The 24670-nt window shown below is 38.9% G+C and overlaps 1 protein-coding gene across 42 annotated transcripts in view; it reads left to right on the plus strand.

Moving 5' to 3' along the window:
• The first annotated feature begins 830 nt into the window (after positions 1 to 830).
• Positions 831 to 24670, plus strand: part of MAP4K4 (mitogen-activated protein kinase kinase kinase kinase 4) — a 201764-nt gene continuing 177924 nt past the window's right edge. For 10 of the 42 annotated variants that reach the window (XM_053664586.1, XM_053664605.1, XM_053664606.1 and 7 more), the window contains exons 1-2: positions 833 to 1198; positions 1474 to 1539. In XM_053664586.1, the coding sequence (XP_053520561.1) occupies positions 1142 to 1198; positions 1474 to 1539 (123 nt within the window). In that variant the 5' untranslated portion in view covers positions 833 to 1141. Of the gene's footprint in view, positions 1199 to 1473; positions 1540 to 24670 lie in introns of those variants that run through there. The other 32 variants (XM_053664572.1, XM_053664585.1, XM_053664573.1 and 29 more) reach the window with 6 other exon arrangements.

Raw genomic sequence — 24670 nt, forward strand, 5'->3', positions numbered from 1 at the left:
GGGTCCATAGAGTTTTCATCCAGTAAAAATTACTGGTCACTAGGATTAAAATTGGTTCATAGGAAAAAAATATTGGTTAATATAAGAATTAAATTGTCACTGACAATTTAAGTTGCTGGAACATGCCTGTTTATTGAACCTTAATGATTTGTAGGCACAGAACTTGGGTCAGTACTGATGACTCCAAGTTTTTTACTATTCACCTGAGGTAACAGAGCACAAAGCAATTAGAGGAGCTGTTTTGGAAACTTTCCATTGAAATTTTGGGACATCGCAGCCAAGTGACACTCAGCGAATCCACTAACTACAATCCGGTCAAAAGTTTGGCCTGGAGAAGAGAAAGGACAAGAAAACCCTGTAGAGAAATGCAGGTCCTGAGTGTAGAGAACCTGGGGGTGGGGGAGGGGTGGGGATAAGTGGGGGTGAGGAGAGAGAGGACTTTCCTCGGCTTGGGCACACCCCTTTCATGTCCCTTTAGCAGATGTCCCACTGCACACAGCCTCTCCCTGACCTGGGTAGGGGTCTGCTGCTTCTTGGCGTTTGGGTCCTTGCTTGGTAGTGCGAGGTGAGGGCGGCTTTTTGCACTCAGCACAACAGCGGGGCTACCCAGGCTCTGTTCCGCGTGTCCAACCCCTTGGGAGGCCACGGTGCTGGGCTCCCAGCGGCCATTGTTCGGCCGCACCCTTGATGTACATTCACGCCGTATGGGCGGCCGCCCCGAGCCCTCCGGGCGGGGCTACGGTGGGAGTGCGTTTCCGCCCGTCCTTCCTGCCAGAGCAAGAAAGGGGGAGCTGTTTTCTCTGTCCGCGGAATATGTTTTTCGTGTCCCGTGTCCCCTCCTTCCGCGCCACCCTTCTCCTCCGCCCTCCTCCCTGCTCCGCCCCCACCGCCCGGGGAGCTTTGTCTCCGGGCCTCTCGCGCGCGCTCGCTCCGCTGTGGGCGGCGCGGCACCCTAAGCTCCCCGCCGGTGAGCAGGCGCGGGGCTGAGGCCTGGCCACGCAGGGGCTGCCGCGGGTCGCCATGGTGTGAGCGCCGCTGCCGCTGCTCGAACGCTCCGCCCGCAGCCGCCCGGCCTGTGACCAGATCACCCAGCCATTGCTGTCTTCATCCTGACACTTGCTTTGGGTGGCAAAAAGGGAAAATGGCGAACGACTCCCCTGCAAAAAGTCTGGTGGACATCGACCTCTCCTCCCTGCGGGTGAGTGGCCGCCAAGGGCCGGCTGCGAGTGCGCGGGGAGCGGGGCCGCGCCCTAGGCGCTCCAGCGCCACCGCGAGCCTGGCGGCCCTTTTGTCTGTGTCCGCGTGTGCTTGGTCGGGGAGCTACAATATGCCACCGCCCCACACAGTCAGTTTTGGGCAAGCACGCCGGTGGAACCCACCTCGTTGTAGCCACCCTTTCTCTCCAGCTGCCCTTCTTTATTGATTAATTGTGTGTTGCTTTCAGAAGATAACCCTTCCCTCCTTCTTGTCTAGGACCCTGCTGGGATTTTTGAGCTTGTGGAAGTGGTTGGAAATGGCACCTACGGACAAGTCTATAAGGTCGGTGTGAAGCACCTTACCTTCTTTGTTTCCCGTGGCATGTTGAAACTTCTTGTCGGGGACAAGATTGGTGGTAAACACGCTGCTGACCGCAGGCCAGGCCACTTAGCTAAAGTTGGGAAAGGGGCTTCTCCTTGCAGGCCCTCTGTTTTAAACAGAGGTTATAATCTGACTGGCCTTAAAAGACCTCATTTCCTGGCTTTGAGATAAGGAAATAACCTACACTGTTAGGCATGCACTATAATAAAATGGGAAGACATTTTTTTTCATAAGACAACCTTCATTTTTTTGTTCGTTCCCAATCTGGCCTTCTTAATGTGTGTTAATTAAAATTAATAATAAGGCTTTGTCTGTGGTCATGTTAACCCCTGCCTTGACCTTCTTGAAAATTGTCATCGTTTCCTCTTTTGAATACTTGCCGAGAGAGCTCAAGGTGCAGCGTTTGGGACACTTTATAACTCTATCACACATTCTACTGATGGATACATATTTTGGAAAAGAAGGGAGGATGTGTGTTTGGGCAACAGGAGCAGGAAGAATGGCAGTGTAAGGATTATAAAATCTGAGTTCCAGGAATAACCTGTTTGACAGGTGTGTAATTGAAACAGAACCAAGGGAGAATGAACAGTGAAGAGGATGTCTAGCTTTCACAGCTAGCTCAGGCTTTTCTCCCTTTTTCTAACATTCTACCGGCCCTCCACCCAGCCCCAAATGGAACTAACAAATCTGGAGACTATGAGTCTACCCTGAGTAGCTGACACCTGATGTGACTAACAGGTTCATTTTATCTAGTGCACATTCTAGAGGTTATGGACAAACTGTAGGTAATGGAGGTGCAGGCCTTGAACATTTGCAACACAATGTTAAATTTTCCATGTCATCATTTGTTTTTTTACTACCAAACGTTTTCTGAAAGTTATCTGTACTGGGGGTGTTTTCTAGCTGTTAGAGTGGTTACAAGGTCGGGATAGAAAAAAATACCTTATGAAGCAGGGCTTTGTGGTTCACCATGAAGAATTGTCATTGTTTCATTAAAAATGGAGGGCAGGGAATTGGAAGCTGACTGTAGACATTTTCTTAGGCCAAGTTAAGTGTGGATCCTGTTGTCTCTCTTCTGCTTTATGAGGAAGTTTTATCTATCACTTGTAATGCCTCTCCCCAGCCCCAGCTTTTCCTGGTCTGGGCTGTATACTGGTCTATGGTCTGAAGTTGTAGGTGATCTTACATGAATTAGCTTGTGTTTTTTTGTTTAACTGTTGAGGTCAGATTCTTGAATTTAAAAAATCTGTTAAATCAGCCTACTGGGCTCAGTTGAATTTGGAAGTGTTTGGAAAATTTTTGGAAGAGATTGTGTTGCAACTCACTGAGTGGCCTGGTAACTGGCTTGAAGACATTTTCCCTAGCCCTGGTGTTTGTTTAAGCAGCAGTTTTTTCTAACCCAGTTTTTCTGGCCAAATTTAAGTGGTGAGTGTACTCTTCCAAGTGAGTTAGCCAAAGCTTGTTTTTGACCTGATTACACAGTGGTTGGATTGTTTGTATCTTCTGGGGTCAGCATGGATGTGAAGGGCAGTGAAGTAAACCAGAAACCAACAGTCTGTTCTTAAACTGCAAGAAAAAGGAAGAATGAAACCTGAACATGTATTAATTGATTTTAAGATGTGAGAGTACTTTATGGTAGCAGGTTCATTAAGTTTTTACTGCCCCTCATTTCCTCTTTGGTTCTATCCCCTTTTTCCCCCAAGGTTTTGAAGTAGATTTGTTGGCATTGCATTTGGAAAGTATTTGGGACACTGGCAGTGACACAGCTCTCTGACTACAACAGTTTTACAGATGAGGAGAAATTCTCAAATTATGCAGACTGAAGGAATTAAGAAGTATATGCAAAAGTGGCATAAAATCATGAAGAAAATAGTGCCTGAGATTTTATTCACTAGCAGTTCTATTTTGTTATTTTGGAAAATTTCAACATGCAAAAGGAGAGAATAGATTACTCACTCAGTTTAACCCTAACCAGCACACGACTAATCTGGTATCTGTGGCTTCCTCCCTTCCATTATCTTAACCTTTTCACCCATAAACACTTAAGTATGTATCTTTCTTGTTTATTAGATGATCACTACGCTATTCTCACACTTAAATTAATTCTTTAGCATCAGATATTCAGTGTTAACATTTTTCTGGTTGTTTTATATATGTTTTCTTACTATTACAAGAAATTCTTTGTTGTTTATGAACTGGGAAGCTTAAGTGGTGGAGATAGCAGTAAAGTTAACATCTCTGTTTTCTTCCACCCTTCAAATGTGTCATTTCTAGAACCACCTATTATGCATAGGAGTTTATTTAGGACTTTCATTGGCATGATTTACAGATGGTGATTTTGGGATTCGATTGTTAACACTCTTGTATGTGTTTATTGCTACTAAACACCATCAACATGAATGAATAGTGGCAGAGTTTAGAAAGTATTTGTGACTAACTGTTTATAAGAAGTTTCTTTTTTTCCTTAAAGCAATTTCAGGTAAAACACCTGTAAGCTGAACAACCCATAGCCCCAATATTTCATTTTTATCTATGAAATTTTAATTTTGTAGAGATAGTGGTTGCTTATTTTGAGAAGACTGTATGTGAAGTGAATTAATAGGAAGAGGGCATTATTTGAGTTTTGATATATTTGTGAAAATGGCTTTTTTGGATAATAGTTTGATAGTTTACAATTTATCCCTGAAAAAAATAGTAAATAGCCTGGGTATAGTTGAACAGTATATACCTTTGCCTTTAAAAAGGAGTTGAAACACAGGATATATTCTGTTTAGGGAAATTTATTTTTGCCTTAGGTTTTTGAGGGCTCATAGAAAAGAACATTCATGTAAATTAAAACTTAAAATTGTGAATTTCTGTTTACAAGGTTTTATTCATAATACCACGTATTTATAAAAGTGTCTATAGGATGATCTTGTGCATGCTGAGTAAATGTAGTGAAGTTTAATTACTTTCATCAAAGGGGGAAGGTGATAACTTGAGAAATAAAAACCAGAGATAATAAATTATAGTTCCTTTATGTTACATTGGATTTTATTATTTTTAATAATTTGACTATTTTTTTCTTGGGGTAAGTACTGTTATTTTTATTTTGTGAGCATTTAGTGGCTGGTGTTCCAAAATGTGTTGACCTATAGAAGGAAGCCTTGTATCTGGAAAGGTTCTGTAGAGAGAGAGGAAGTTTGGGAGTTTAGAACTCAGTGGGTATAGTATCTGGAGTCAGAGCTTACTCCCAGTAGAAACTGAGCATCTTGACCCTGCTTGACACTGCATGTGTGGCAGAAGGGCTGAGGGTGATCTTTGGGAATGTCAGGAGGTTTAGGGAGCACAGGGCACCTCGGAGAGAGGATATTTGTGCACAATTTGAGAGCAGAAATCATTCTTTAAGTATTGAGGAGCCATGGAAAGTTTGCTGGGTTTGGGGCTCCCTGGGAGTAGGAGATTTGATTAGATGATGTTTTGGGAAGAAATGGGAAAGTTAGTGATCCTAGAGCAGCAGTCCAGAGAGCAGGTGAACGGTGGTAGCAGTGGTGGTAGAAAGCAAGAGTGTTGGGGTGGATTCTTGGGCTCCACTGAATGTGGGGAATTCACTCATTCTTTACAGGCTTTGGTGTGGCCCTTTAAATGGGTGCACTCCTTGCCCACTGGATTAGAAGGAGTGCTGGGATTTGTGAAAGTGCTAAAATCACTTTCCATTGCTCATCAAAAAAGTGCTCTGTAAATTGTGTAGCTTTTAAAATTGTTTGTCTAATGTTTTCAAGCAAGCACTTCAGCTATTGTGAGACATTAAAATGTTGTTTTATAAGTGTAGCACCTCTTGTTCTCAACTGGAGATGTTTTTCCCAGTGGAGAAAAACAAATTTTGTAGAAGTAGATGTTTTCGTTAGGAAGAGGGTTGATCTGTGCTGAGTGACATGTATACACTTGTTCTGAGACAGAGGTACTTCATGCTGGAAGGTTTCTGGGACCTGGTTAACAGAGGAGGAAGCTAGTCCTGATGAACACTAGTTGCTGTGTAGCTCTTAAGAAATATCAATCCCAAACTTCAAAAAAACTGTTTTGGAACTAAACTAAATCAGGAGCATCTGATCACCAGGTGAAGCTCTGCTCTTGGTGGGTTTTTAATTCTTGTCACTTGAAACTTCACGATAAATAAATGTTCATTTGCAGAGCTGTAAACTTGTCTTTTACAAGTCATTTTTCCTTATTGGATATATGTATATATATGTATTAGATATATGTATATTTCTACATGCTGACATAATCCAAAATTATTATCTAGAGGAACTTTTGCTGCAGTGTATTTGTAGATTTGTGGATTGATTTTGGAAGAGCAAAGGTATTTTCGAAATAATACATCCTACTTTTGAAATAATGTATCCCTATACAGGCGTGCTAGGCCAAGGAATAATCATGTAACGAGTTTCATTCCCAGGGAACTAAAACTATTATAAGCTAAGTAAAATTTTAACTTAGAGATGGATGCTTTGACATGTGAATTTCATACATGGTCTTTTATTTTATTTGCTTTATTAGTAAATACTTGGTCACCTGGTTGTGAACAACTGCTTAAGCCAAGGAATTGCCTAGTCTTAGAGCATCAGACATTTTCCATATCTCAGTTATACTAAGTTTGTGATGACTGTGCTTCTTATCATTAGTATCAGTACTTTCATTTTTCTACATTCCAATCATTTAAAAATATCAGCAGGTGGCAGTAGAATATTTGAATAATTACACAGGTATAATGTCTTCAGACGGAGGTGGTCCAGGCACTGAAGCAGAACTGTTGACCAAAGAGCAGCACTGATATGTGATAGATACAATGGAAGGCCCACTTCCCCTCTTGTGTACAGGTCTGTTATAGGCATTGAAGTGAAGTGTACGAAAGTGCAGACTGCTTGACAGTTGACTGTATTAGAGTGAAAGACTTCATGGAATATTCTCAAATACTACTTACTGAGAATTTGTGGCAGTTTTAATGTTTGGAACAATTTTAGTTACTACCTTCCTTTTATAAAATCTGTTCTCTTATAAGTGGATACATCTATAGTTAGTGTATCATAAATAGGTCATCCGATAAAGTACTTGGAAGTAATTGCTTTGAATGTTTACTATAAACAGATTTTTCATGAATTCAAATGGGTTTCTTATAATACTGGTTGAAATTACCAGTGTTAAAGGTGTTAAGATATATTTACTATTTAATTTGGGACCAGTTACTTGATTTTGTAAGATGTAAATTAGTATTTAATTTGGAACCAATTACTTGATTTTCAGGGGATAGAGTTTGCCAAATACTAGTTTAATTTTTAGATAATTGGTTGACCTTTTTTTCTCAAATGATAATGCAAGAATTCAATCAGGTTAAATTTTTCAGAGATACGAAGGGCTGGCTAGGGAGGAATGGAGAAGGCAGGATGATGTTATATTACCAGTGACCAGTGCAGCAGCCATATAATCTTAGGTTTTTACAATGTTTTATGACTGTTCACCAGACAGAATGTAATATTCTGTTACGAAGCTAGTTCTGTAATAAAAGTCTGCTGGCATTATTCAGAAGAGAAATGATGCGATAGGAGGCATAAAGTTTGGAGGCACTTTCTGCTCTAAGAATTTCAAAAGGAAGGACAATGATAAGTTTTAGGACTTACTAGGTTTTTAAAATTAGGATTCTTGACACTCTAGCATCTGTGTAGCATTATGAAAACTTAGAACTAAGTTGGGGAGACAAGATGCAAAATGATTAACCACTGATAGTACTCAACTGTTACATGAGTTGGGCCCTGTTCTGTGTGGGGAAGGAAGCAGGGGAATGGGCTGGACAAAAAAATGCCACATATGTAACATAACTTACATCCTATAAGGTTTCTGGTTCCCCAGAACCCCCATGTAGCACACTTGTACTCAGGCACAACAGATACCACATGTGCAGCTGGCTCCAACTTCAGTGAGTGTTTCAGCCTCAGGGCTTCTCTGAGCTGTAATACACAGTGCAAATAACCAAAAAGTGAAATGAAAAAGTAGACATACAAAATACCAGTTTCATTCTTTTTTATTAGAATCAAAGAACATAATATTACCCTGTCAGATAGTTATGAAAGTTTTTACACATTTATTCTCAATTTCTGAAATTATCTTGTGCACCTACCTACCAGTCCCCACATAGCACTTGGAAAAGTACCGAACTGTCAGGATTGTGCTAGGGCTGTTAGTAGGCTCTGGGTAGTTTGTTGCCTTGGCAAGCTGGAGAACTGGGGGCCATGGTCCACCTCAAGCAATTGTTTTCCCAGCCTGGAGAAGCAGGGGCTAAGCACATGCTGCTCACAGCTTTATGCTTGATTTGCCTTTGATCTCTGGAGCATTGTTACTGTCCCAAGTATGGCCAAATATTGACAAATTATTCTATTAAATTCAAATAGTTAAAAGAAAAACCCCACTTTTATGTTATGAGTTGAAAACTTTATTTTCATTATATGATAAGCAGGGCCTTAGAAAACTTACCAAACTTATGAGTACATATAGTTACAATCTGCCAGTACTCAAATTCTTTTGTCAGAACCTGGAGTAGTTACCCCATTCCCAAGAGGAATCTGTTTTCAGTGCTTTTAGGTGCTGTATCTGAAATTTACTGCCATGTTTCTAAGTTATGTGCTTATGTGGCTATTTCTTGAATTATCAATTTTGTATACTTGCTGACTTCTTTTAACAGTGTAATTGTTATGAGTGTAGTTCTATGTTTAGCTGAAGATTTAGCTCTTATACCCTCCTCCTCCCTTAAATAAGTCTATCATAATTTTGGATTAAAATGATAATTATGTTATCATGATTAATACCTGAGCCAAATGGTCTAATATGATTACATTTCCTTTTTTAAACACTCCTAACTGCTTGTGTTGCCTTACTTTTTTTTATTAGCCTTGTTTTCTGTGCACCTGTTACTATGTTCCTCTCAAGTACCCTAAAAATACACCGAATCCCTGGCAAAGTTAAGCTTTTTTCAAGAATTTTTCCATATGCTTAAATATGTCAGATGTTTTAGTGTTTTAGGCAACTTACTTTTTTTTTCTCTCTAGAGATATCTCACAGCTGGCCAGGTATGGTTGCCCCCTAGACCTGCTGCACCGCTGTTTACCTGGAACATCTCTGTTTCCTGGATACTACAGTCTTCTTTTTTGATTTGCTGCCTTATCTCTGCAGCACATGCTCCAGTAGCCTTATAAGAAAGATGCAAGGGCTGTAAAGGTTTTATGTTCTTGGATGGCTGAAAATATCTTTATTATTCCTTTATGTGAGGTTTGCATGTTAACTATGTATGGTGGACAGCATTTAGGTTGAATATCTTTTTCCTTTGGAATTTTGAATACATTGCTCTGTTGTTTAAGTGTGACGTGTTTTAAACTTTTTTTGGCACGCTTTTAGGATATTCTCTTTATTCTTGGTATTGAATTTATGAGTGTCTCTTGTTGTCATTCACTGTTCTAAGTACTTGCTTAATTTTTTTAACATCTGGAGATGCCCTTTTTTCTGAGAGATTTATTTTTGTCTTTTCCTCCATCTTCCTTGCTTTCTCTTTCTAGAAGTCCATTAATCACTTTTCATTTTTTTTCTATGTTCTCCTCTACAGTTAGTTATTTTTCTTTTTGCTCAGCTATTATGTGTTGTTTCTGACTTTACATTTTAATATTTTTATTGAATTTTTAACTTTGTCATATTTTTAATTTAGAGCAACACTCATTTTTTAAAACTGCATCTATTCTTTTGTGGATATGTCTCATCTCTCTGAGTGTATTCATTATACTTTTTTTTTGCTTGATTTTCTTCTGCTCTAGCATTTTACCTCTATTTCTTCCATATTTCATTTATCCTGTTTATTTTGATCTTTGTGTTTAATGCTGAAGATTTTCCTGAAAGCCCTGGAAATTTATGACTGCTCATATTTGAAAGTAAGGCACTAGAAATGAGTCAGAGGCTCAGTGTACAAGAGCAGGAGGCTCTTGGTGCATGGTACTTCCGTGTCGAGAGGACAGGTGATCAGTACATTATCATAGATTGAGAACCTCACTTTGAAATATCTGTAGGCCTTTTCTTTGGGGTCAGTTTCTCTGAGAAGAATACTCAGAGGTTTTTCCTACTTAGGGATTCTACATCTGTTTATTGGAGTTCTGGAATTCAGGGTAGAGAAAGGAGCCTGGAGAACCTACATTCTAATATGTTAGCTTTTCAATCCTGTGTCTCACCTCTTTGCCCCATGTGGGGGGCATTTCTCCTTCATCTGGAGCATTTCTCTTTCAATTTCTTCAGGGACTAAACCTCTTGGTTCTTGTGGGTGTAGAATGATGTGGAATAGTTACCAGACTATACAAGGTAATGACAGGGAACCTCGGATGTTTAATCACTAAATATCAGTTCTCCTGATTTTAGCTCTATGATACTTCTCTTGCTGTCAGTTGCTTGCTGTTGAATAAAGATCTTTTCAGGGTTCTATGGGGCAGATTGCCTCACATTTGGTACCCTTCTTCGTATGCACTTAAGTTGTAAGGTTTTCCTCTTTACTAAATGAATTATTGTTCTAGCCATTTTTTTAGTTGCCAAAACTTGATAGAAATGGTCTCTGTCATCTCCTTTCCTTTATTTCTTTATTCTTCTGTTTACCTTATAATTATTTTTATGGGAATTAACCCCTATGACTCCTGTGATCAGTTCACCAACCTAAAAGTTAACTAGAAGTTGTATCTTTGATTTTAAACCTTTTTGGTTTTGCTCAAGTATTTGTTATTTTTCATCCAGACCAGTAACTCCCCACAGCAACAACAGAAAACAAAAGCAGGAGTAAAGTAGTGCCTTAGTCCTTGACCTCTGTCTGAAGTACTTTGGGAGTTGCAAACCCAGGGATATGGGGGTGAGGGACAGGGAGAGTGAGGCAGGATGCAGAGCAGTGCTATGATGAGGCTTGCTGCTGCTCTGAACAAACCTTCAAGAAATTTAGAAATGTCTTCAACTGGGTTTTTGGTTTTTTGTTTTTTAAACACCTTTATGGAGATAAAGTTTATGTATTAATAATTTCACTCACATTTCATTCATTGAAGCTCACATTTCAGTGTTTTTTAGCAAATTTACTGAGTGGTGCAGCTATCACTCTAAATCAGTGTTAGAACTCTTTCATCACTTTAGCAAGATCCTCATACTAATTTATAGTTAATACTTGCTCTAATCCAGATCTCCAGACAACCATTCACCCTGTCTTTATAAATTCGTCTTTGAAAAAAAGAGATTTTATTTATTTATTTTTAGAGAGAGGGGATGAGAGGGAGAAAGGGAGAAAAAACATCCATGTGAGAGAAACATTGATTGGTTGCCCCATTCAGGGGTGGAACCTGCAATGTAGGCATGTGCCCTGACTGGGAATCGAACCCCCAACCTTTCTATTTGCAGGATGGTGCCCATCCAACTGAGTCACAGCTGTCAGGGCTAAATTTGCCTTTTTTGAACATTTCACCTTGCATCATATTTTTTTTCTTTTTTGGAGGTTCATCGTACTGTTAAGTGTGGTAGCTTTTCCCATTATTATTGTTCAACAGTTTTCTAGAGTGTGGATATCCAGCTACCTCTATCTATTCACCAGTTGGTGAGTGTTGCGGTTGTTCCTGGTTTTTGGCTACTGTGAATAATACACTTCAGCAGGTACTGTGGCCTGGCATCCCCAGCTTGGGCAGGAGAGCTGCTCAGTGGGAACACACCTTGGAGTCTACATAGAAGGAGAAAGAGTGGAAATTGATCTGCCTGGGTCTTCCCATTTCTTAGCAGTATAACTACATGCCTTAAGGTTTTGTGACCCTGCTACCTGTCTGTGCTTCCCTGAAGCCTTTACCTATTAGTCATTACTGTGAGTTTAAGTCATTTCTTTAAGTGAATATGGTTTCTTATCTCTGTGAAGACAAACTCTTTACTGTCAGTGAGGTCATTGGTATCAGGAACTAGACCAAACCAGTTTTCCTTCTGATGGTTTTTTGGGGGACTCCATTGTTTAATATTCAGCCATTTTCCACATGATGCTAAAGACTGGAGTTTTCCTTTATCATAGACACTCACCAGGGTTTAAAAGAACAAAACAAAATTGAACTCTTTGGTCAGAAGGATGTGTACCAAGTTAAATAAATGGTTTGTTCTGTGATACATGGGGAAGTACAATTATGTATTTAATTCGTTTCAAGCGTATCTTTCAGAGTATTTTTCTTACCTTTTATTCTAAAGTGCTTTTATGATGTCTTTTATTAGGGGCTTAATATCAGATAAAATCTCATTAAATTTAATAATAGTTTACTTTTTGAAAATTCTTGTACTTAGAGTTTTCATTCTTACCTGCTATGATAATAACAGAATACTGCTGACAACCAGAGCCCTTTGGCCCATCAGTTTTTCTGTGACCCTCTTTATGAATAATTGCTGTGTAGTTTTGTGGCTATTTAGTTTTGAGATCTCAAGTCAAGACTGATATTACCCAAATTATGGCAATACATCAAAGGGACATATAACTTATTGGGGATCCCAAGTTAGTGAGTATTGCCTAAGTTTGAGGATGTACATTCAAGTAATACAATTTATTGAGTGTATTCATTCACTTGCTAGGCATACCTTAAATTCTAGGTCTTTCCTGTTTGAAGTTAGTATATTAGAGCATCTTTGTTATCTCTCTGTATGTGGTACATGTGAGGTGGGACACATAATTAATAAATACTAATATAAGAATAAACTCATGTACTCACAGCTGTAAACCTACTTTTGCCCACTCTGTATGTTCTTTTCATCCATTCTTGTTGCTGCTTCTCTTAGTTTCCAGGAAAAAAAACTTACAGATGTTTAGCTCTTTACTCTTTAGTGATTTGAGGATTTAGAATCCAGTTTCTGTTTCTCTATAAATATTTTTTAGTGTCCTCTGCTAGGCAAGATTCCTGTCAATCATTTATTACATACTTTATGCATACATGGTATGTGCTTGGCACTATGTGTGGTTTGCTTGGTGTTGGCAGTGAACTGCAAGAGCAGTCAGCTTGTGCCTTTGTAGGACACAGAGCAAGCAATTTGAAGAGGATGATACTGCAGGTGGGGAAGAGCATGGCCTGTGGGAGTATAGAGCTAAGCTAGAGCTGCTAGCTCAACTAGATATGGTGTGCACAGTGGAGCTTTATGATTTAAATTCAGATTCTGTGCAGGAGGCATAGATGGGTAAGGAGCTTATAGTTAAAACAAGCCTTGAGCTGATGACTCATAACCTTGATTAATAGAGCTTTGAATAAAGATAGGAGAGGTGTGTTCTGTTTATGGTAATTTCTGGCCCCTTACTATTTGCCTTGAACCATCATCATCATCTGTATTTTGGGAGGACTTGTGTCTTGTATCTGCTGCTGTTTTGGTGTTCATTGCTGTTTTGAATCTTCTGCATCAGTTAGGAGTTAACAGTTTATCCATTTAGTACTCTAACGATCCCCAGAGAACTACTGTGGAGAAGGAGCACTCATCAGACTTCTTGGAGTGCCCTTTGTGAAACATTAGGAATGATATCTGGAGTATCTGGTGAATGGATGGCCCAGAGTAGGTCACATAAGGACTACTTTATTCAGCAGCTGTTCTCCTTGAACATCAGGGCTGGAAGTGACTTCCGTAAAATGGCAACAATGTGGTACAGCTTTGTGATATTCAGGTAGTTTTTAATAAGTTTCTGAGTTCAGTTAAAAAAGGAAATAATTTAAAAGGTGAGGTATTCCATTGCTTTTTAGGTACTGTGTGTTAGCTTTTTGATTACATAGACAAAAGATACTTTCAAGCTTACTAAGTAAAATGGTTTTGTGGTCTTTTTTGAAAAAATCAATATCAAATGAAATATTTGTAACCTTTCTTTAATAATGCTGGCAAAAAGGCTTTTGCTAGCCTTCAAAGTGTGAAATTCTTTTTCATTTGTCGAAACAAGGCTTCTGACAGTCATCAACACCAAGATCGAATTCGTTTACTACTTAACTAGTTGAAAATATATATTATCTTTTTTATGTATTACACAAAAAAGTGATTTGAAATGCTAAATATAGGATATTCTTGACCTTTATTTTATTTTTCATTTCTCTCTGGCTCTTTCTGCTGAGGATTTCTTTCTCATTGCCTTTCCCCTTTTTTTTCTGCTTTCCTTTGGATTAATTGTTTGAGTGTTTATGATCCCATTTTCTGGCCTATTAGCTATTTTATAGTTTGCTTTAAGGTTATAGTACATACTTTAAATCTGTCACAGTAAATGATGTGTACTTCATGTACAATATAAGAACATTACAATAGTATCACTTCCACTTCTTACCTGGCCTTGCAGTATTTTTATTATAACTTTTACTTTTATACGTCATAAATCTCAAAATATATTGGCATTATTTTTGTTTAAACAGTTAACTATTTTTTACATTTTATTTTATTGATTATGCTATTACAGTTGGCCCAGGTTCCCCCCATTTCCTCCTCCACCCAACCTGTTCCCCACTCTGTTAGGCAATTCCCACACTGTTGTCCATGTCCAGGGGTCATGCATATGTTTTTTAGCTACTGTATTTCCTGTGCTGTACTTTGCATCTCCATGACAATTCTGTTACTACTGATTTGTACTTCTTAATCCCTTCACCTTTTCTGCCCATGCCCCTTACCCCTCTGCCATCTGGCAACCATCAGAATGTTCTCTGTATCTATTATTCTGTTTCTGTTCTACCTGTTTGTTTATTTATTTTTTTTATTTTTTATTTTTTTGGTTTTTAGATTCAGTTGTTGATACATATGTATTTGTTGCCATTTTATTGTTCATATTTTGTATCTTCTTAAAAAAGACCCTTTAACATTTCATATAATACTGGTTTGTTGATGAACTCCTTTAGTTTTTTATTGTCTAGGAAGCTCTTTATCTGACCTTCAATTCTAAATGATAGCTTTGCTGGATAGAGTAATCTTGATTGTAGGTCCTTACTTTTCATGACTTTGGATATTTCTTGCCAGTCCCTTCTAGCCTGCAAGTTTCTTTCGAGAAAGCAGGTGACAGTCTTATGGGGGCTACCTTGTTAGTAACTAGCTGCTATTCTTTTGATGCTTTTAATAGTCTCTCTTTGTCTTTCACCTTTGGCATTTTAATTATGAAGTGTCTTGGGGTAGGCCTCTTTGGATTCATCTTGTTTGGGATTTTTTGCACTTCTTGGACTTGTATGTCTATTTCCTTCATCAGTTTAAGGAAGTTCTCTGTCATCATTTTTTCAAATGGGTTTCCATTTTTTTCTTTCTCTCTCCTTCCAGTACTGCTATGCTGTGAATGTTGTTACACTCGAGGTTGTCCCAGAGGCTGCTTATTTTGAGGATTTTACTCTCCTCATTTTTTTGGATTCTTTTTTTTTTTTTTTTTTTTGGCTATTCTGATTTGGTGTTTTTTGCTTTCTTCTATTCCAAATCGCTTTTTTTAAAAAAAATTTTACTTAGTTATTTTTCAAGTACAGTTTTTTGTCTATTTTTCCCATCCCAGCCTCCCCTGACTTGATTCTAGGCTTCATCCACTCTACTGTTGATTCCCTGTAGATTGTTCTTTATTTTAATCAGTGTATTCTTCATTCCCAACTGGTTCTTTTTTTATAGTCTCCATGCCTATTTTAATGCTTTTGAAGTTCTAAGTTCACTGACCATCCTTATAACCAGTGTTTTGAACTCTGCATCTGGCACCTTGTTTGCCTTCATTTTGTTTAGTTTTTTTTCCGGAGTTTTGTTCTATCATTTGGGCCATGTTTCTTTGTTTTCTCATTTTGGCTGTCACCTGGTGTTTGTTTCAATGTATTAGGTAGAGCTGCTACCTCTCCCAGGCTTCGTAGCGTGGCCTAATGTAGTAGGTGTCTTGTAGCATTCAGAGGCAGAGCTTCCTCATTTACTCAATTTGGGTATTTGAGGTGATCCCACTGTATTGGCTGTGTACACACTCCTCTTGTTCAGGCTTGATTGGTGTTGGCATTTCCAAAGTCGGTCACTGCCTGTGTTCTATCATGGGTCACACAACATAAACTACGAAGTGATCTGCAGATGGCTGCTACTTGTGCTGGGCTTGGAAGTGCCCAGGAGAGGCTAACTGTGAACCGAGGCTGCTGCTAATGCCAGGCCTGGGGCAACTTAGTGAGAGGTATGGGGCTCGATGATGCCAGATGCTGGTTGTTTGAGATAATTTAGGAAAATATGAAGCATGGGCCAAGACAAGCCATTTGTATGAAAAAGCCATTGGAAACAGCTTGGGTGGGTCCAAGAGTTGGGTGGGGCAGGGCCTCAGGGAATCACCAGAGTGGGGCAAACAGTGTAAGCCAGGTTGATGGAGTCTCAGATATGGCGCCCATCTGCTGGCTCTGTGGTGGTAAGGTTCAGAAAAGGAACAGTGGCCTCTGCCTATAGTTCTTTCTGAGAGAAAGGTATCCCCTGGCTCTTGCCCTGATGCCAGACACTTCAGTTCCTCTCTTTATGCTTCTGGTGCCCTTCAATCTGCTGTCTCTGTGCTGGAGTTTAGAGGGAGTGAATCTGAGTATGTCTGCAGGCCCTTTAAGAGGATCTTCCAGGGAGTCCAGAGTTTCTTTCTTCCGTATCCTCAATCCCCATTGGTTTTTACAGCCAGAAGTTATAGGGACTTCTCCTCATGGCACTGGAACCCTGGTCTGGGGGTCCTGGTGTGGGTCTGGGATCCCTCACTCCTTAGATTTTCCTCCCAATTTTTATCCGCTACCTATAGGTGTGGCACCAGCCCACTCCATGTCTCCGCCTCTCCTTCCAGTCACAATGTAATTTCTTCTTTAATTCCATAGTTGTAGAACTTCCATTTATCTTGATATCTAATGGTTCTGAACAATGGTTGTTCTGTAGTTTAGTTGTAATTTTCATGTGGTTGTGTGAGGAGATGAGCTGTGTTTACCTAGGCTGCCCTGCTGGAAATTTAATTGCTCAACAGTTAACTATTTTTAAAAAATACATAAGTAGTAAGGAGAAATTCTAATATGTGTACCTATGTGGTTTGCATTTCTGGTGCTTTTTATTTCTTGTATAGATCCATATTTTATCTGCTGTCATTTTCCTTCTGCCTGAAGGACTTAATTTTACCATTATTTTGTAATATAGTACTGCTGCTGATGAATTTTTTTTACCTTTTGTATGTCTGAAAACTTTCCTTTTGGTGCTTTCATTTTCGAGAGATTTTTGCTGAGTATAATATTCTATATTGTCAGTTTTTTCTTTCAGCGTTTTAGAGATGTTATTGCAGTATCCCATCACTTGAATTGTTTCTACTGAGAAATTTGCTGTCCTTATTTTGTTCCTTTGAATATGTACATGCTGTTTTCTCTGAATGCTTTTAAGATTTTCGCTTTATTGTTGGCTTTGAGTAATTTAACTGTGATGTGTCCTGGTGTATTTTTCTTCATGTTTCTTGTGCGTTAGATTTGTGAGCTTCTTGGATCTGTGGGGTTAGAAGTTTCATCAAATTTGGAAAAATTTTAGTCACTATTTCTTAAATTTTTTTTCTTCATATCCCTTCCTTGTTTTTATATTGGCTCTCCCATCACATGTATATTAGGCCATTTGAAGTTGTCTCACAGCCTTTATTTTTTTTCATTTGGGCTTCATTTGGGCTAGTTTCTTCTTTAGTGTTGACTCTGCCATTAATCTTGTCTAGTGTATTGGTTTTCAATTTTTTTATTGTTAATCCTCACCCAAGCACATACTTTCATTAATTTTAGAGAGTAAGGAATGGCGCGTGGAGAGAGAGAGAGAGAGAAAGAGAAAGAGAAACATCAGCATGAGAGAGAAGCATCTACTGGTTGCATCTCATACACAGGGATAGAACCTGCAGTCTGTTGGTATATGGCACGATGCTCCAACCAACTGACAACCCAGCCAGGGCCCATCTAGTGTATCTTACATCTCAAATATTGTTTTTATATCTAGAAGATTTGTCTTTTACAGTATTGTCTAGGTTTCTACTTTTTGAATGTGTGGAAAACAGTTATAATAGCTGTTTTAATTCCTTGTCTATAATTTCAATATCTCTGTCAGAATTGGTTTGGTTTTGATGGATCTTCTCATTATTGCTTGTGTTTTCCTGTATGGTAATTTTTGAGTGGATGCCAGACATTCCAAATTTTACCTTGCTGTGTTCTGGGTGTTATTTTATTTCTATAAGTGTCCTTGAGCTTTGTTCTGGAGTGCAGTTAAGTTACATGGAAATAATTTGACTCTTTTGTGTCTTACTCTCGATTTTGCTAAGGAGTTCTTGACCAGGGGTTAGTTGAGTGCTAACTTTGCCCCACTACTCAGGTAAGATATTTCTGAGTACTATACTCAATTCCCCATGAGTTGTAAGTTTTTCCATTTGTTTGGTGGGAATAGGCACTATTCCTATTTCTATGTGAGTATCTGTACCGTTTCTTCTGATCCTTTTGAATGGTTTTTAATGTCCATCCTTGGGTAATTTCCTTACTTGTATGTGCTGGTCATTACTTGGCTTGAAAGCACTGGGGTCCCTCCCTCTGCAATGCTCTTCTTTTGTGTATTTCTTATTTCTTATACTGTCACCTGGAACTCTATCTGCCTTGGTCTACCTTCAACCTCAGTTCCTTCTCAGCTGAAGGAATCTGCCACAAACTTTGTAAAGGTAGTAAGTCCAGGCAGCTATATGGCTCACTGCGTTTGTTTCATATCTTTCAGACATCAGTGACCTTCATGGTTTTGGGTTTCTTGCCTAATTTCCTGGAAACTTTTGTTTCATAAATTTTGTATGGGGTTGTTTTGATTTTTAGGTAGAAAGGTAAATTAAGTCTCTGTTGACTCCACCTTGGACAGCAGTAAAAGTCCAGTGGTATGGCCATACTATTCACCCTTCACTCATTATGAGTAATCAGCAACAAGACAAATTGTGAAAACAGCCCTCCCCCTTTTTGATGGGAGTAATGGGGAGTAGGAGGAGAACAACCTTGGATATCAAGAATGCCATTAATATGTTTTATTGCAATGTAATTCAATATCACACTAGTCACAGATTTAAAGTGTGTAATTCAATGGCTTTTAGGATATATACAGAGTTGTGCGATCATAGCTGCATTATAGAACACATTTATCATTCTAAGAAGGAAATCCCATATCCTAATCATCCTATTGCAACCTCTGCCCTTTCCTCTCCTCTGTTCCTAGGCTACTACTAATGTACTTTCTGTCTCTATAGGTTTACTGATTCTGGACATTTCATATAAATGGAATCAAACAGTATGTGTTTTGTGACTGCTTCCTCTATGTAGCATGTTTGCAAAATTCATGCATGTTGTAGTATGTATTGGTACTTCATTTTTTATTGCAGAATATTATCGTATGGATATATTACATTTTATTTTTTATTCAGTTGATGGACATATGGGTTGTTTTTACTTCTGGGCTATTAGAAATAATTCTGCTATGAACATTTCTGTACAGGTTTTAGTGTAGACTATATTTTCATTTCTCTTAGTTTGATTAACTTGGTTGGACTAACAATTAACATTGTTAATATCATGATATTAACAATAGTTGGACTTTTTCTGGACAGACCTCATAATTCAAAAACTAAATATAAGAGCTAAAACAATAAAACTTAAAAGAAATTATAGGAGCAAATCATGACCTTGGCTTAGGCAGTGTTTTCTTAGATGACACCAAAAGTACAAGCAAAACCAAAACAAAACATAAGCTAAAACGTACTTTATCAAAATTAAAATTAAACACAAACCATTGTTAACAATATAATATCATGATATTAACAATGGTTGGAGTGACATCAGTGCAACCTGACATATAAGGAGAGTGGACTGGAATGTGCATGTATGACCAATGACTTGGCTATACTAGTCAGTGGGGGTGGTAGATAGATACATTGAGGGAGCTTGTGTATTTTGTGGCCATTGCATTCAAAATGCCTGAGTGAATAGAGCAATGAAGCTGCATCAGATTTTGCATTAAGCTTGAACATTCTTTCATGGAAACTATTTGGATGATTCAAAAGGCTGTAGGTATGGGTAACTGGTGATTGGCTGCTTCATCACAACAAAGTGCTTGCTCATGCATCGCGTCTTGTGCAGAGTGTTTTGCAAAACATCAAATCACCCAGGTAACTCAGCACTGATACAGTACAGATTTGGCACCCTGTGAAAACTAAACTTTAGTTTTTTCCAAAGACTAAAATCATGTTTGAAAGGATAGTGGTTTCAAACTGTCTGTGATATTCAGGAAAATACAACGGGGCAGTATATGGCGATTGGGAGAACTGTGTGAGTTCCCAAGGTGCCTACTTTGAAGGGGACTGAGGCATCATTGTCCTGTGTGCAGTGTTTCTTGTATCTTCTTCAAGAAATGTCTCTGTTTTTCATATAACATGGCTGGGTCCTCTGTGGACAGACCTCGTATTTTGAGTTAGTTAATTTATGTATGTGATAGGAAATAGAGGTGCGGCATAATTCATTTGCTTGTGGATATCCAGTTGTTCCAGTACCATTTGTTGAAAAAACTGTTCTTTTGCTATTCAGTTTTTTTGGTACACTTATTGAAAACCACTTGAGACCCTGGCTGGTATAGCTCAGTGGATTAAGCGCAGACCTGCAAACCAAAGCATCCTGGGTTTGATTCCCAGTGAGGGCACATGCCTGAGTTGCAGGCCAGATCCCCAGTATGGGATGTGCAAGTGGCAACTACATATTGATGTTTCACTCCCTCTTTCTCCCTACCTTCCCCATCTCTCTAAAATAAATAAGTAAAATCAAAAAAAAAAAAAAGAAAAGAAAACCACTTGACCTTAAGTGTTAGGGTTTCTGAACCTGTTTTTTTTCTTTTTTAAATTTCTGGACTCTTAATTCTATTCCTTTGATATTTATTTATCCTCTGTACAACACTGTCTTGATTACTGTAGCTTTGTAGGAAGTTTTGAAATTGGAAAGTGTGAATCCTCCAACTTTGATTTCCAAAAGAAACTTTTTTTCCTTGTATTTTTACTAATGACTGACTCTAGGAGGTACTTTCAGGAAGCTTCAACTTGCAATTGCCAAAAGTTCTGTGACTTGGGACTTTCCTAAACTTTACTATTTTTGCACCCTGGCTGGTGTGGCTCAGTGGATTGAGCACTGGTCTATGAACCAAAGGGTCTCCAGTTTCATTCCCAGTCAGGGCACATGCCTGGGTCGCAGGACAGGTCTTCAGTAGGGGGTGCATGAGTAGCATCCACACATCGATGTTTCTTTCCCTCTCTTTCTCCCTTCCCCTCTCTCTAAAAATAAAAAATAAAACTTTAAAAAACCTATTTTGCACTCATCTATTCATACATGTGTTAATATCACATACTGAGTAACTTTCCACTCTTCCCAAATACCTATTTGTTTGGGAGCATCTAGAAATACTTTGAAACCTCTTTCATCTGCAAATATATGAAATAATAATTTGATAATATCACTGATTCTTTCAGAATGTGAGTGGCCCTATAAATTAAGTGCTGAATAGCATAGAAGAGGAAAAATTTAAAGATCTAAGGAAATGGAACCATTTGGAAATTAAGATATCTAGATGCAAAGTAACTCTACTTAGATTAATTTTTTACTTTTTAATATTTTTTCTTTTTTTCTCCTCTTTATTCCTCTCCACCTTGCACCGCCTCTTCCACCAGCACGTCCCACCTTTGTTCATGTTCATGAGTCATACATATAAGTTCTATGGCTTCTCCATTTCCGGTACTGTTCTTAACTTCCCCCTGCCTATTTTGTACCTACCATTTATACTTCTTATTCCTTGTACCTTTTCCTCCATTCTTCCCCCTCCTCCCTCCCTGCTGATAACCCTCCATGTGATCTCCATTTCTGTGATTCCATTTCTGTTCATTCCTGTTCTAGTTGTTTGTTTAGTTTTTCTTTTTTTTGTTCAGTTAATTGTGAGTTTGTTGTCATTTTACTGTTTATATATATTTTTCTTTTAATTTATTTTTTATTGATTATGCCATTACAGTTGTTCTATTCCCCCCTTCATTCCCCTCCATCCTGCACACGCCTCCCCCACCATTCTCCCCCTTTAGTTTATGACCATCTGTCTCAAGTTCTTTAGATTCTATATTTCCCCTACTATTCTTGCCCCCCCTGTCTATTTTCTGTCTACTGTCTAGTCAAGTCTTGTCAGGTTTAGTTTAACCTTTATTATTCTCATTTTCCCAAAATACAGTGTTCATTGAACTTGTTTATAAATATTAGCAAACGAGAAACTACCCAGAACAGAGATTTTATCCAAGCAACCTCTTGAGACTAGTCAATTACAGGGAAGGAAAGAAGGTTTTGTTAAAGTGCTTTTCCTCTGCTTGTGAAGAAACCTTTGTTGAGAAATGAACCTGAGGAGATTATGTCATCTCTGTGCAACATACTTATACTTAAGATATACCTCGTATATTGTCTTACATTTCAAATGAGGATCTTTGAAGAAAGCAGCAAGAAAACAACTCTCTCCCTAAGAGTGTAAGAAATGTACTCTGCAGCCATCTGATAGCTCTCTGTAAGAATTTGTCCTTCCTTTCATCAACAAGCTATGGGAAAACTTCCTCCCTATGATGTTTAATAGTGATATCAATCAACCCTGAATGAAAATGGAAATTAAAACTCTTTTTTAAATCATTTGTAGAATTCATTTTCACATTTTGGTAATTATTTTAATGTTTGCTCACTTGAATGTTAGGGTTGGGAGACGTCTGGAAGATTATCTGATTCAAACATTGGTAAAAAGAATGGGCCTAAGATTTGTTCTGAAGAGGCTGTAGACCTCTTCCAAGATCAGAGTTCATCAGTCACAGAAATGGGACTAAAACCTACCTCTTAGTAAGTAGGAGGTAGGACCTAGTAACTAGGTCAATTTAAAAATCAGTTGATTTTTATCTAGGAACTAGTTAAATCAATTTAAAAAATCATTTGCCACCCAACACTTCTTCTTTGAATCTTTTTTTTCATGTTACTATTTTATTTAATTATTAACAAACTTATAACACATTTTTATTGATTATGCCGTTACATTTGTTCTATTCCCCCCTTCATTCCCCTCCACCCTGTACATCCCTCCCCCACCATTCCCCCCTCTTTAGTTCATGAACACGTGTCTCAAGTTCTTTAGATTCTGTATTTCCCCTATTCTTACCCTCCCCCCTATCTATTTTCTGTCTATTGTCTATGCTACTTATTTTCTGTACCTTCTCCCCCCTTCTCCTTCTCCCACTCCCCTGTTGCTAATCCTCCATATGATCTTCATTTCTATGGTTCACTCCTGATCTAGCTGTCCTCTTAATTTGCTTTTGTTTTAGGTGTGGTTGTTGATAACTGTGAGTTTGCTGTCCTTTCACTGTTCATCTTTTTTATCTTCTTTTTCTTAGGTAAGTCCCTTTAACATTTCATATAATAAGGGCTTGGTGATGATGAACTCCTTGAATTTGGTCTTATCTGAGAAGCACTATATCTGTCCTTCCATTCTAAATGAAAGCTTAGTTGGATAGAGCAATCTTGGTTGTAGGTCTTTGGTTTTCATGACTTGGAATACCTCTTTCCAGCCTCTTCTTGCCTGTAAGGTCTCTTTTGATAAATCTGTTGACAGTCTGATGGGAACTCCTTTGTAGGTGACAGTCCCCTTATCTCTTGCTGCTTCTAGAATTCTCTCCTTCATTTGAATCTTGGTTAATGTAATGACGATGTGCCTTGGTGTGTTCCTTCTTGGGTCCAACTTCTTTGGGACTCTCTGAGCTTCCTGGATTTCCTGGAAGTCTATTTCCTTTGCCAGAACAGGGAAGTTCTCTTTTATTATTTGTTCAAATAAGGTTTCCACTCGTGACTGTTCCTCTTCCCCTTCTGGTACCCCTATAATTCGAATGTTGGAACATTTCAAGATGTCCTGGAGGTTCTTAAGCCTCTCCTCATTTTTTTTGAATTCTTGTTTCTTCATTCTTTTCTGTTCGGTCATTTTTTCCTTCCTTCTGGTCTATTCCCTTGATTTGAGTCCCAGTCTCCTTTCCATTACTGTTGGTTTCCTGTGCATTACCATTCATTTCAATTAGTTTAGCCTTCATATGTTCCTCTAATTTGTGACTAAAATCAACCAGTTCTGTGAGGATCCTGATCACCAGTGTTTTGAACTGTGCATCTGAAAGTTTGGCTATTTCTTCATCACTTAGATTTATCGGCTCTGGGGCTCTGAGTTGTTCTTGAGCCATGTTTTGATCTGTTCCTGACTGATAGGTATGAGGAGCGGAGCCTTCCTTGTTTACCAGGGAGGGGCCACCCAGGTTGCTGGTTTGTGACTCTGTATGTGGGGGCGGGGTCAGAGAGGGAGCAATGGAGCAATGGCGGTCCTCTCCATTTGCCCAGTCCGTCCCACTGCTCGCCTGTTTATCTGAGTGGAAATATGCGAGCCCGACGCCCTGTGTAGTGCGTTCTCAATGCTTGCCTCTTCAATGTTTTATCTGCACGCAGATGCTCGACTGACCACAGACAGCCAGCCTTGCCTCTTTCCTGTGTCCGCTGGTAGCTAGCCCCGCACCTGGGATCCGCGCCTTCGGCTGCTTGCGCACCACCCAGGTCGGGAATCTTTTCGGCTAACCCGCTCCGCTGCTGGCTTCGCCCCTCTTACTGGTTTAGATGAGCATTTCATTGTTTTCGGACTCCATATTTTCGATTTTCTGTGTGATTTGGTTGTGTTTATTGTGTTAAAACTTTGTTGTTTTTAGATTTGGTTGTGCAAGTCTGCAAGGTGTTTCCGCCTACGCCTCCATCTTGGCGGAAGTCCTGACTTTTTTTTTGTTTTGTTTTAATTTTTAATTTTTTTATTGATTATGCTGTTACAGTTGTTCTATTCCCCCTTTATTCCCCTCCACCCTACCCCTCATTCCCACCATTACCCCCCCTTTAGTTTATGACCATGTGTCTCAAGTCCTTTAGATTCTATATTTCCCATGCTATTCTTGCCCCCCCATCTATTTTCTATCTACTGTCTATGCTACTTACTTTCTGTACCTTCTCTCCCCTTCTCC

Source organism: Artibeus jamaicensis, unplaced genomic scaffold, assembly GCF_021234435.1.
Source record: "Artibeus jamaicensis isolate MK-2021 breed Jamaican fruit bat unplaced genomic scaffold, CSHL_Jam_final contig_384, whole genome shotgun sequence".
NCBI classification, from domain to species: domain Eukaryota; kingdom Metazoa; phylum Chordata; class Mammalia; order Chiroptera; family Phyllostomidae; genus Artibeus; species Artibeus jamaicensis.